This window comes from Rhipicephalus sanguineus, chromosome 10 (genome assembly GCF_013339695.2).
Source record: "Rhipicephalus sanguineus isolate Rsan-2018 chromosome 10, BIME_Rsan_1.4, whole genome shotgun sequence".
Taxonomy (NCBI): domain Eukaryota; kingdom Metazoa; phylum Arthropoda; class Arachnida; order Ixodida; family Ixodidae; genus Rhipicephalus; species Rhipicephalus sanguineus.
This window is the reverse complement of record NC_051185.1, coordinates 22,825,921-22,839,536: the sequence shown is the minus strand read 5'-3', so window position 1 is coordinate 22,839,536 and position 13,616 is coordinate 22,825,921. Positions and strand designations below refer to the sequence as shown.

At 43.7% G+C, this 13,616-nt stretch overlaps 2 protein-coding genes across 2 annotated transcripts in view; one reads left to right on the top strand and one right to left on the bottom strand.

Annotated features, from left to right (window-relative positions):
* LOC119407244 (transmembrane 9 superfamily member 4) overlaps nt 1-9,896 on the bottom strand; it is a 32,406-nt gene extending 22,510 nt beyond the window's left edge. Inside the window, exons 1-3 of the mRNA XM_037674121.2 lie at nt 9,829-9,896; nt 3,289-3,556; nt 1,371-1,548 (exon numbers count right to left, since the gene is read on the bottom strand). Coding sequence (XP_037530049.1) covers nt 1,371-1,548; nt 3,289-3,556; nt 9,829-9,867 — 485 coding nt within the window. The 5' untranslated portion in view covers nt 9,868-9,896. The remainder of the gene's footprint in view (nt 1-1,370; nt 1,549-3,288; nt 3,557-9,828) is intronic.
* Nucleotides 9,897-10,303: 407 nt separating this feature from the next.
* LOC119407243 (40S ribosomal protein S20) lies at nt 10,304-12,869 on the top strand. Its single transcript, XM_037674120.2, has 4 exons — nt 10,304-10,454; nt 10,649-10,751; nt 11,820-12,019; nt 12,749-12,869. The coding sequence occupies exons 1-4, from the start codon at nt 10,452-10,454 to the stop codon at nt 12,803-12,805; spliced, it is 363 nt and encodes a 120-aa protein (XP_037530048.1). The 5' UTR covers nt 10,304-10,451; the 3' UTR covers nt 12,806-12,869.
* The last annotated feature ends 747 nt before the right edge of the window (nt 12,870-13,616 follow it).

The window sequence follows — 13,616 nt, the reverse complement described above, 5'->3', positions numbered from 1 at the left end:
ACATGCGCATGAAGAAGTACTGTTTAAATGTTTTTAGGTGGGCATATTGAGGATGAAGAGCATTCGAGTGAGTGTAGCAGGAGATGTGATGAGCTGGTCAAACAGTTAAAGGGGCCCCGCAATTCTTTTTCCGAGTAACCGTCAAATGGCTTCATAAAAGGAGTTTATTGCCTCACGAATCAACCACCGCAAAAGTTTTTAGAATCCGTCAAGTACGAGTGGAGTCGCAGAGATTTGTCACACGATGTAATTGCTTTCTCTCTTCCCTCATCCCGACGAGAGTGCTGGAAGACAAGCAGGAAGGGCTGGCACGGGAGAAAGAAGTTACGTTACGCGCGCGTCATGGCCCTTGAGCACTTTTTCTTTTTTTTTCTTAGAACGCGCAGCTTACTTTCAGTGTGACCGTGAGCGCACGCGCGGGCACGTGGCGGCCTCTCCCGGCAGCCGCTGTAGATATGCAGCTCACGGTGCTCAAATCAGCCAATAGCCGTGATATTTTGGTATATCGCATCATTTGTAGAAAGAAGAGGGAACGATTTCTAGCTGACTTTAAGAATTAATTGTAAATTCCAGGCCGTGTGCTGCATTGTAATGTTTGGCTCGCGTGTTCTCAGGAGCCTCAACTAACTATCGGCAGCGTTTTCTAACTATGCTCAAAAAGCATTGCACGGCACCTTTAACTGCCGGAGGATCTGAGAGAATTGATAATAAAGGCTAATAGTGGAAGACTTAATTTACCATGCCGTTAGTGCAGTTATGTAGACATATTGGGAGTGATTGTAGAGAATGACCCTAGTCGTGTGATTTTTAAACATACTCAACTGTGCTGAATAGGCTTGCTAAATGAAGATCCAAGACGGCGCTAACATAGTCTTAATTAGGATACATGAAAGTCTTGCAGGTAGGAGGTTTAATAGATCAGGATGTTAGGGCACGGTTGAAGAGTTTATCTCACTTATGTGCAGAGCCTATGTGCAGTCACAAGAAATGTGAGTGCCAAGACATCTGACAGCATTTGTTTGGTTTAGTATAAGGCGATCATAAAAGGAATACGTCAAGATTGTATAATTACAATGATGGTTAAGAAAAATTTTAGAATTTTACATAACCACTATATGATTATGAGGCATGCTTTAGTGATTTAAGATTACTTCTGACCACCCGAGTTCCTCAAGACGCATTAAATATCAGCACAGAGGCGGCGTTTTTGAACTTATTTTGTCCCTGTCGAAATGTGCACAATGGTGCAGGAAAAGGGACTGATGATGTCTTGTTAACGTTAAGTGATGAAAAGCCATTTAACATAGCAAATAATAAGTATCGTAATAATGCAATTAAAAATATCTACGAGAACAGTGCCGGCCACTCACAGGTGGACAAAGTACTGGTGCCGAATGCGCTGGGCGGCAGTCTGGGAGTCCTCCAGCTGCCATGAGATGGGCGGTGGGTCGGTGTCCCTGATGTGGCACAGCAGCTTGCACGTCTGGTCCACCGCCATGTGAACCTCATAGGGCGTGTTCACAATGCGGTCCCCGCGGAGGACCTCCCCTGGAAGCCACATCGAAGAGTTGCGGAGAGGTACACTCACTCAACGCTTACACCCCAGTTCCCAGAGTTCCAAGATTTGGCTAGGTTTGGCGCTTCCTAGCTATGACAATTTCGTTTCCTTTAATGCTTCGCTATACACCCAAACCTCATTATAACAAAGTCACATCTGCCATGAGAATAACTTCGTTATATCCGAAAATTCATTATAAACGTTTATTTGTAACACTGTATCTATGACAAGACTATTCTTCATTTACTTCGTTATAACCGATAATTCGTTATATCCGGCTTCGTTATATCAAGGTTTGAGTGTACTACACTTTATACATCAGGTGCAACGCCGTGGAAGCTATGCAGTAAGTTTGGACAGCAAAATGTGCAAGTCCACGTGTCTCACGCTTGGATTCGGCCGTTGCAAACGTGGCCTCTGTGATCGGCTCCGGCTGCGCACTACCGAAACTAATTCGCAATGACCACGATACAAAAACAAAGAGACGCTAAGCAATCCAGAACAACCTACTGACGACCAAATAAACAATGGGGTTCATTTATTTCTAAGGCACAAAGAATCTTCACTTATTACTCAGTCTAAAAACGAAAAATAAAATCACATTACGGGTGATAAATCATTGAACCATTTCTTGGTGCAAATGCATGTATCGCGAGAAGTCTCGCTAGCTTTCTTAGTGTTGTGCCTCATGTAATAAACGGAGTGTAGTATTTAAGAGCTCTTTAAGACGTCATCTAATACAGCAAAAGCTAGCATTCGACATCAAATCATGACAGATAAATACACTTATGCATTGCATGTGATGCCTGCCGGAGCTACAGTGCTGGTACAAAAAAAAAAAACAATGCATCCACCTCTTCACTTCCGAAGAATACAGGTGCTTGAAAATCTAGACGAATTAAGCATAGATAACATACATACCAAGCCAAAAACATCTGAAGCTGCAAGCCAGAACACTACACAAAAGTAATGAGCGCACCACCAAGCATTCTCATAACAGCTGAAATCCAAAAAAAAAAAAAAAAAAAAGGCAGGACGTGTAAGACGGAAGCTTGCGATGAAAAAATCCGTTAACAGGGGGTGGTGTCGAAACATCGGCTCGAGCACCCACCCCCATTTATGGACTTTTTCATTATAATATCTGAGTCATTCCAGTGGCTCAGCCCTTTATAGTTACTTTTTGTTTGGAACAACGTAGCCCGAGTGTTACAATGGTAAAATATATTTGTATACATTCGTGTGTGTGAATGACGAGGCAGGTGGGTTAGTAACCAAAAGAAAGGCGACTACAAAGGAGGTTTAACAAAAATTCTGGAGTGGAAGCTTTCATAAAGTCTTAACAGCAGATAGCCAAAATATCAAATAAGAGATCACTGTTTCCTACAAAAGTAATATATCTGGATGAATATTGGTAAGTTGATCTCTACTAAAATTTGCCAATACTTTGATGCTTCTTGAGGAAACTAGTAAAACTAAGACACCCGTTGAGCAGTATCTGTTCGGGAAAATTACTGATAGCAAATTCATGTGGCACGTGATGCAAATACTGTGTTTGCTTCGCTGTAAGGAAACGTTTCATTGTGACTGGAGTCAGATGGCGGAGGTCTGCCTTCACTTTCCAGACATGATTTCCACTCCAACAGTTCTCTTAAAAGTCCTTGGTGTCTACTAAGCTAATCTACACTGCATACGTGCAAATCAACTCCGAGGCGGCTCGTTGCTCTGCTCACCGAGGTTCTCAGACTTGTAGTTGAGCGTGCCGTTCTTGGGCTTGCACAGGTTGAGTGAGTAGTAGGCGTACGGCAGCTGTGTCAGCGTGCTGGTCATCTTGACCGCCTTCACCTCGATGGGCTGACCCCGGCTGAACTCCACCGGCGCCACCCCGGGAACATAGAACGTGTCCGCACAGCCCGTGAACAAGCTCATCAGCAGCCACAGGGCCAGCAACCGGCCGGACGATGCCAGGACATTGCAACGGCCGGCTCTACCCATGGCCGCCTGCGATTGGTTCACCCATGAATGGACTTAAGTAAAGTTTCACGCAATGGGCTGATAATGGGAAGGGGCTGAGAATGGTGCTGTGTGTTCTGATAAAAGCTAAACTGCAGAGAGCAAATTCGGTACAGGACAAGCGCTAACTCGCAACCATCTTTATTGTGAGAAAACTTTCCTACATTATATACTGTACAGCCACCATGCGCAAGCGCAATGCCCATCATAACCACAAAAAAAAAGACATGTCACCAGACTGCAAATTAGAACATCAAATCTTCTTCTTTGTTGCATAACACCGCAGGAGTATCACTGACACAATCACTTCCTTCCTGGGAATCGCCGAATTCCCAGACAACTGGGAATTCGGTGGCCAGAGCAGGGTGTCGGAACGGAACGAAAACCGAAAACGAAAAACGAAAAAAAACGATATTTTGGACCGGAACGAAAATGCAACCGAAACTTTATCTATTATTTCGTTCCGGAGTGAAAACAAAATTTTTTCAATCGTTTTTCGGTTCACGAGGAAACTTCGCAATCCGGAGCAACTGAGCTCGTGCAATGTGAGCATATCTCAGGGTACGGTATTAGCGCGTACCTCAGGCAGGAATTCCAAAGCAAAGATATGTTGAAATTGTGCGAAAAACAAAAACAGTGGCAACCAGAGATGTTTATATTAACGCAAGTGGATTTTTGCGCGCCTGTCATGCAGGCCAGCGTAGAGAGGGCATTGTCGGCGCTGAAGTTTGTTACAGCGAAAGCTGTTATGAGATCACAACAGCTGATTTTGGCGCCATAGTTGTCCACCAAAGTGCACATATAATGCCTTACAGATGTGTAGCGTGTACCACGAGACTTTGAAGAATGACGAAAAATGGCATAGTGGGAACTTCTCTACTTCAGAAGAATTGGGATGATTTATGGCGTAGTGGGTACCTTGCATGTGTAGTTGTATTATTGCCCCAAGAGACTCTCCAGCGGGCTCTACAAAGTCCACCCTTCCAGGTTTCGTTGTGACTGTGCTGCGTGTGTCGCGCACGCCTGGCGATCTCTTTATCAGAACAGCAGTCTCGCACATCAGAGAGTACACTCAACGACGTGCTGCTTCTGAGATCGTGCTGACTCCCTTGACACAAAGCATTGAGCCCACTAAAAAATTTGTATTTGTCTTTTGAGAAAATAAATACTATGACTTTGAAATTAATACTTGTTTGTGCTAGTTGGTAGAAATTCGTGGTACAGTTACTTCCGCTCCTCTGAAGAACGTGTTTTACCCTTGTCCCACTTTCCTAAGAGCAGGGCAAGTAACTACATCACAAATCCAATGTTCGTTATGATTACCTTAACTTCAAAATTTTCCATTAAAAAAAACCGTTACGGAACATTTTTTTTTCGTTCCGGAACAGAAACGGAACGGAATTTTTTGCGGTGGAACGAAACTAAAACCGAAACGAAAAACATTTCGTTCCGACACCCTGGGCCAGAGGACTAATGGAAGCGTACCATATCGGAAAGAAAGGCACTTTCATCCAATGCAACATGGCTTCAGGGCTGGCTTTTCTCGCAATACTCAGTTGATAGAATTTTGCCATGATATCGCAGCATTCATTTACTCGGGTATGCAGGTTGACTGCATCTTTTTAGACTTTAGAAAAGCATTCGATACTGTATCCCATACCCTGTTACTACAAAAGCTGTCCCACCCCCACATACCAAATACCCTCTTAAAGTTGTTGGAAGCTTATCTTGTAAAAAGAAACGAACGCGTGATACTTAGTGGTGTCTGCTCATATGAAGTTTCCGTATTATCAGGTATGCCACAGGGGCCCCTCTTGGGGCCCCTGCTTTTTATTATATTCACCAATGACCTAACTGAACAATTGTCTTGCCACATTAGGTTATATGCAGATGATTGCTGCATCTACCGCGAAATTTCCTGTCAATCAGATAGTGAACAGCTACAAAGTGACCTAAACAAAGTTATGTCTTGGTGTTCCACTTGGAACATGACCCTGAATCTGTCCAAACGCAATCTGTTAAGATTCACTAACAAAAAACAGCCCCTGATGGCAAGCTTTGTCATGAACACAACACAGTTGTCCCTTGTGAAAGAATATAAGTACCTAGGAGTTATTTTTTCCACCAACTTCACATGGAATGTGCACATAGATTACATTGTATCAAAGGCTAGCAACACATTAAACCTTTACTACGAAGAAATGCGAAAACTAAACAGGGACAGGGAAGACACACGCACAAGTGCAGTAGTAATGGAGTAATGGAGTACCATTACTCCAGTAATCGTAGTAATGGAGTACCAACTCGCCCAGCGCTCAGTCCTTTTAAAGTACATTAAACCTTTTGAGACGTAACTTTAAGCAAGCACCGGCCAGCCTGAAAGCAACCCTGTATAAGTCAAATGTACGCCCACTTTTGGAGTACGTGTGAGCACTTGGGACCCTTTTATTAAAGTAAACATCGATGCTCTAGAACGTGTGTAGTTGAGAGCGGCCTGTTTTGTCACAGCTGATTATGACTTTTCAAGATGGTCTTTCGAAGTCAGAAATACTTCAGGATGGCCTCTTCTTGAAGACAAGCGAAAATTTTTACGTTTATCTCTATTTCTGTTTCATCAAATATTTCATGGTTTAATGGGTATTCATAAAGAAAACTATACAATGAAGCCTACATATATATCTGCCCGTACTGATCACACATTAAGAGCACACGAGCTTGCTACCAGAATTAACCTTTTAAAGTATTCATTTTTTCCGCAGACAATTCAGAAATGGAACAAACTACCTCAAGAAATTGTCCCCGTGTCCAGTGAAATATTTACATTTGTGCTTCAAAGTTATATTTTAACGCAGTCTGGGCACACATGAAAGTTATTGTTTATGCTTTCGTTTCTTCCTTTTAGCGATCTGCACACGTTTGAACTTTCTTGTTCTTTTTTTTTTGCAATCCTACGATTTCTGCTTGGACTTTTTGTTTTCTTTTTGCTGCTGTTGTTGTTGTTGAATGTTAATACACGTCAATGTTGATTCCGTGTCCCCCCTTTGGCGCTTTATTATGTATTTGTATTTTTTTATGTACATATCACTGTACATAAAAAAGGTACACGTCAGTGTACCTCCAAGTAATGTTACTGGGTTCAACTATGCATTGTTTGTAAAATCTTTTCAGAATTTCTATTCTTGCATGTTATCCGCCAGAAGCGACAGAATAAGGAAGGTAAAAGTTACAAAATTCTTGATTAGTGTTTACATGGTCCGCACATATTATTGAAAGGAACCGTAAGGGTGGAGCTGCTGAAAAATTACATTAACCACCACAAATTTTTACACTCTTTGCAAGTATACCTCTTTTTCTTCCTTAACAACACTGCCAGATTTTCATGCAGAATTTTCTAATTTCTTCTAATTAGATATTGCAGTACTTGCAAATTAGGAAACAAACGGATAATGAAACAAGTGCACACGAAACCAGTTACTGCCAATGAATTGTCAACAACTTCCAATCCAAAAATGTCTTTCCACAGACTGCGGTCTTTTGCGTGGAATTATTTGGAAATTTTGTAATGAACTATTCTATTACCGCACGCAATGACTCCGAAGCGCCTCCCGAAAAAATTCTGGAGTTTACAGCTCTGAAACCACACAGTGTTGTGAACGTTACTGAAGTTCTGATTTCAACCAGCTAATTTTTTTTTTATGTGCACCAAAATGATTGTACACAATAGTTTTCCCATTCCTATGTCCTATGCCCATTAAAAGGTGGCCAACGCAGCTGGAATCAAACCCATAGTAACTTCATGCTCAGCAGCACTCCGTTGACTATGAGGCAACCTTGTGGGCATAAGGCAATAAAAAACCGTGCATGCCTGACAGAAATTGCCCGCACTTCCTGTATGCATTTTTTCTAACTTCGAACAGGAAGCGTGCAAGTTAAATGTTGTGTTTGATAAATTACAGTGGGGATATGCTCTGCAGAATACAGATCCACAAACAGCAGTCAGGTGTGATCCCAAACCAGGTGCATTCCTCATCCAACTGCTGTAAATTTGTAAGCATTTATGTGGTCTTTTTTTTTTTTATATAGACTGTACACTTTTGATACATGATGGTCCCGGAACCTTCAGCTACTGCCCTTCATGAAATAATAAAACAAAGAAAATCCAAACAAAGCCAAAGCAATTCAGCTTTCTAGAACACTTCAGCATGACACAAGAAAAAGAAAATAAAAAATTAGAAAAAAAAGGAGAGGGCCGCAGCTGCATGTAATACAACGCTGCAGTTCCAATCCAGCGAATGCAGCAAATCCGCAAGGCCAGCTGTGAATATTTCACAGAAACAATGCCACCTCAAGGAAAAACTTGCAGAGCAAGCAGAGCTACAACAATGAGTACCGCTCAATTTATCAAATAATGTTTTGGGTCCATCCTTGTGTGAAGTCTAAGTTTGCCCGTAGCGTGGACAAACAATCGATGGACACACAGATGAAAACATGTTCCTTGTAATAAATGTGGCATGTTTTTGTAGACTTAACCAATGCCCGTAACCCAGAGTGCTTTGTATGGCCTCCATAGTGGTGATGTCAGTATTAAATGTTGCTGTAATAAATTACTAATCTCAGTGAGGCAGAATTTTGCAAGGTGAATTTACGTAGTTTGGTCAAAGAAAAGCATGACACACGTGGATGAAAAAAATTTTTTCGTAATAAAAGCGAAATTTTTTTTACACACGTAACACTTGCCTTCAAGTACTTCATGCTGCTTCTGTAGTGGTGATGTCAGCGTTAAATGCTGCTGTAAATAAACTGACCCAAGTGACACAAAAATCTCGCAAGATGAATTCACGTAGCTTGGTTTAACAGAAGCTGGTCATACAGAGATGAAACATATTACCCGTAACAAGTGTGACATGTTTTTGTACACTGAACCAACATCTGTAAGGCCCACAGTACTTCATGCTGCCTTCGTTAAAGTGTCACGTCATACCCGGTGCTGTTCTAGTATAAAATGAGGCAAAATCTGGCAGGTAGACATTCATATTTTTGACATGACAGAGTCATTGAAGGGGTTACCCAGTAACTACCGTTCGGAGACATTCAGACTGCGAATTGAAGCTGTACACACGAAGTTTTGAAAACATTAAGTATCAGTTACGACCGTGTAATTTTGTGCAAACAATCGCTTATCGCGAAACGTGTCCATTTCTTTTGACTTGTTCATCAGTTGGAAGATACTGTGAAATATCGGGTTTAAGTCCCAAAACCACGATATGATTATGAGAGACGCCGTAGTGGAGGGCTCCGGAAATTTCGGCCAACCGAGGTTCTTTAACATGCACCTAAATCTAAGTACACGGGCCTCAAACATTTTCGTCTCCACCGAAAATGCGGCCGGGATTCGATCCCGCGACCTACCTTCGGGTTAGCAGTCGAGTGCCTCGCGTCAACGGAGGTTAGAAAGGGGCAACGGTGTTTTACAACCTGTAAAACCAACGCCCCGATTTCGACGCTACCTGCGAAGTCTTCGCGTGAAGTGGGGATAAGTTTGGGTGACGCGTTTCACGTTCTCGATCAATACATGTAAACACTGCACGTTGTGCGGACCTTACTGCGTAATCCGAGTGTTTCTTAGAGTAGCGAGAGCGGTGTTCCATCATTCTGCCGTATAACAAAGGCAGCTGACGGCTGGTTTCAGTGTCGGCGCTAATGCGAACAAAACTAAGGCAGCACCCGCGATCGTTTTAGCCGCCAACCTCACATCGCTGCCTATGTGTAAGGGTGTCGACAGGAGGTTGACAAGCCTCTGAAAACTCACGGTGGCAGCCCGAAGAACAGCTGCGGATCTGCGATAGGTCCGGCTGCGCAATTTTATTTTTCTGTTTTCGCTGCTACATCGAGTTTCATAAGGTGTGTAGTCGCCTGAAAGATGGTTACAGATGCGACTCTCCCGAAGTGTTGGCATCTACGAAGTTTGTCGTTGCTTTGAGGTGCCGTCGACACTGAGAAGCACAGCGGAGATCGAGAAAAAGCTGTTTTAGGAGAGCTTCGTAGCGCAACTAACAACCCACCTAGGCGCAGGCTGTTCACGGGCTCTAAGACGCTCCATACAAACACGATCGCGGCTGCTTACACGCAGTACGGAGGCTTACCGCACTTGCACGTATAGTAAGATACTTGGATAGAGTCGCGGTGGACGATTTACCGTTACCGTGAGGTAATTCATGAGAAGAATTAAAGGGTGTTTTGGCGTAAAGTCGTGCACTCACCGATCGGCACAGAGTAGACGTCGCCATGCTAGGAAACATGGAGGAAGTTACGTCATCGGCGATTAAAGCGCACAGGTGGTGCGCTGTGGCAGTCACGTAAAAATTTCTGCTTCTGTTTTAGTGCGCTGTGTACAACAGAGAGCTTTATTTTGCTTTATTATACGATACAGGAGGCTCAGATGATATCATTGTGGTTTTGCACGTAACCTGACGCAAACGCAAAGCCACAAACACGTAATCAAAAAGTAACTATTTATTTCACTTTAAAATGTTATTATACTTTAATTTGCTGTAAATAGTTTTACTTTTATGCGAAATATTAGCTAATATTTAAACTCATGCCTTAGCACCCTTAGCATTAGTCGTCTCCGAGTCTTTGTTACAAATCTTGAAGGCTACACTTTAACAGGCGCATGAGAATATTTACGTCATGGCCGCCATGTTTTCTAACATTGAGTGTGTGGTGGGGTCGTGTGGTGGCAGTGCGATCGCCACCGGCGGATCTCTTTCCTACCACGTTTGTGTAGCGTGCACACGTTGATTCCCTGGCTCACCGCTGTTCAAGTGTTTCGACACGAAATACTTCGATTAAGTCGGCCAGAGGAGTGTTTCTTTAGGTCGTCATGGTAAGCTGCTCTCGCCCGATCATCTATTTTTTCAATCATAATTCTAAATAGTTGTTTTATAGTTGTACTTTCGCGCGTGCGCTAGGCCTAAAGTGCCGACGACAGCGTGCAACTGGTGTCATTGTATGAATCGTGTTTGATTGACATAGAGTACTGGGCTGATCTTTCGTTCTTTTGTTGTTTCGCGCCTGCAGTCTGTGTACAAGGACACGAAGCCCGTCGATGACTCGCAAGCCTGGCCCGTCCACCGGATCAGGATCACGTTGACGAGTCGCAATGTGGCCAGCTTGGAGAAGGGTGAGCAAAGAGAAATGCTGGCACCGGCGTTCGGCGTTTTGCGTTGGTGCATTTCAGAGGTTACTTTAGTGATGCCCTTTCGAGGTACAGGCATAAGTGCTGTCGTTTATGCAATCTGCCTTCCAGTTAGTACAGAAGTCGTGTCACCGGCTAATCTAGTGTGCTTATTTTGGCCGGTTGGCACACACGCGCCCGATATGACTTGCAACACGCTACCAGTGGTCAAAGCGGCTCCAACACTGCACGGTGGCGCTGACATAGGAAACAATCAATGACGTAAACGTTGTTTAGACTGCTGGCAATTGCAAAACCAGTTTCCCGGGGTTAACTGTAGGCTTGGGGCCCCTTCAACCATGGCCATCGTGTTGCAACTCGTATTCAGCGCCACATGCGAAGGAGCTCTCACTGCAAGCTTTTATGAAAGCGGTCGTCCTATGCACTGTACTTGCATAATTCTCAGCGTGTTTGCCTTGAACGACAGGCGAAAGTGGCCGAAGGTTAGACCAGCAGAAGTTTGGTTTCTTCTCATGTTAGAGAGTTTTTGTGCTGTGGCCACCAAGCTCCTTAGTGGTAAGCTCTAGGACGCACGTACGATTCCCAGCTGCATTTCGATGGAGATGAAGCGCGAAAATGTATGTGTAAATGAATTTAAGTGCATGTTACAGACCCCCAGGTGGTAAAAATTTATTCGTACTCCTGCACTAATACTCTCTTCCTGATTACGTCATGGTTTTGCCATGTAAAACCCCAGAATCTAATTTTCTTATGCTGCTGTTCTAAGAGACAACCTTAATGAGAACCAACAGACAATCAAGACGAGGAAAGTATAGGGGACATTATTTGTAGTAATTGTGGTGCAGATGTGAAGCAATTATAGTGGACGAAAAGACCAGTTAACTTGCCGCTGGCAGGCACCGAAACTGCAACCTTCGAATAATGCGTCCAATGCTCTACCAATTGAGCTAAGGCAGTAGCTGTCCTCCTTTCAACGTTGTCGGGTATATCTGTGCATTCCCCTTCTTTTGTTACAAAAGAATTCAGCTTGCGAATGTTGCGTTTCCTCCTCAGTGTGCGCTGACCTGATCAAGGGCGCCAAGGACAAGGAGCTCCGGGTGAAGGGGCCCGTGCGGATGCCCACCAAGACCCTTCGCATCACCACCCGTAAGACGCCCTGTGGTGAGGGTTCCAAGACCTGGGATCGCTACCAGATGCGCATCTACAAGCGTGTCATTGACCTTCACTCGCCCTCGGAGATCGTCAAGCAGATCGTATCCTTTTTGGCAATGAGTTGAGGTTGCGGTTTATAGTGATATTATTGGCAAGGTCCCTTACTTTCAATGTACAGGTCCATGCAGTGTTGGAATGTGGTCATTTCTTTAAAAGTTATGGCAAATTGGTAATGCGTGCTGTGTTATTTGTAGTGCAATAATTTGATAAGTGAGTGTGCTGACACAATACTGTGTGGCCATGCTTTGCCTCGTCAGCTTTGTTGAAAGCTATCAACTGAGTTGGAAAAGCTGCCACTCTTGTTTATTATTGGACGTGCAATTGGACATAATATTGATATGGTCAGACTTTTTCCAAATAGCTGAGGTGCTAAAACCTCAGTCAGGGGCTTGTTTTTGTCTGGTGTGGTCACTTACCGACAGCCCAGTTTCTCAATTGGCACATTGTTTGAAGATAATGTTTGTAAAGGCCACTGATGTCCAGTAGGCTGTCTTGTCACTGAATTACCATGCATCGACGCACAGCAGAAGTTATCCTGGAGACAGATTCATGATTGGAATACTTGCGAAAGGACTTTCGATGTGAAAACATTTTCTGTTACTGATAACAGTTGCACTGTTTAAATTTGGGGGAAAGATATACTTTATTGCAAAATGTTAAACCTGAATTATTAACATAGTGTATCTCATTTTGTGAGACTAAGAAACTGTAACTGTTACAATTTGTTCCATCACAACGCAGCCTGTCATTCTTTAACCTGATTTGCACAGACGTCCATCAGCATCGAGCCTGGTGTCGAAGTTGAGGTCACCATCGCCGACTCTTAAGCTGGGTCCACGTGCCACTATCATGACGGAAAATAAAGGCCTCTGACGTACCTTTGTACAGTAACAGTTTGGGTTGTCTCATTGCAAGGGTATGGCTGTCAGTTTCTGCTGGGTCCCAAGCCATGTTGGGACACCGGGTATTGAAAAGGCACATGAATGGGCTTCGTTGTCAGCAGAGACAGCAATTACACAGATAAGAATGCGACTAAAAGACTGCTGACGAATGATTCGTCTAGCGTTGTCAAAATGGCAGCAACAGTGGTGCTCCTGCGTAGTGAGGAAGCCCCATCTGGTTAAAGGGACACTAAAGGCAAATAACAATTTATGTCAGAGTGAAATCCCAATGTATGACAACTTCTAAAACGGCAATATTATCAACAGCAGTGCCCTACTTACCGAGAAATTAAGCTAAATGTATCACATGATGAGCGCCACGAGTGGGACATTTTCGAAGTGATCCCGATGACGTAGGGAAGTCGGCCTACAATAAATCACTAGTAATCAAACTAGCAGCAGTAAAAAAAGAACATTCCGAGCATCAAAAGACGTAATAAAATGCTGTTTGTTCGTTTCCGCTTGATTCATGGAAAACAAAACCTCCGTGGCGTTGCCATGGGGAACGGCGTGCGTGGTTCAAATGTTCCGTTTTCGCCGAGCTGTGCCTCGCCCGTCTCAGTGGTAGTTTCGGGATCGCGTACTGCCGTGCGTGTTTTGCGCGCTCGTGAAAGTCACTCTGACAGGAAGTTCGACAAAATGCCGCATGCGTGTGATATTGCCGGATGCCCGAATGGTGCACAACGCCAGCGCTGCA

What these genes read in the sequence shown, in the direction of transcription:
- LOC119407243 (XM_037674120.2), top strand. An exon ending in TGTGGCCAGCTTGGAGAAGG is followed by an intron (nt 10,752 to 11,819) that starts GTGAGCAAAGAG and finishes TTTCCTCCTCAG; the next exon opens with TGTGCGCTGACCTGATCAAG. An exon ending in CGGAGATCGTCAAGCAGATC is followed by an intron (nt 12,020 to 12,748) that starts GTATCCTTTTTG and finishes TGATTTGCACAG; the next exon opens with ACGTCCATCAGCATCGAGCC.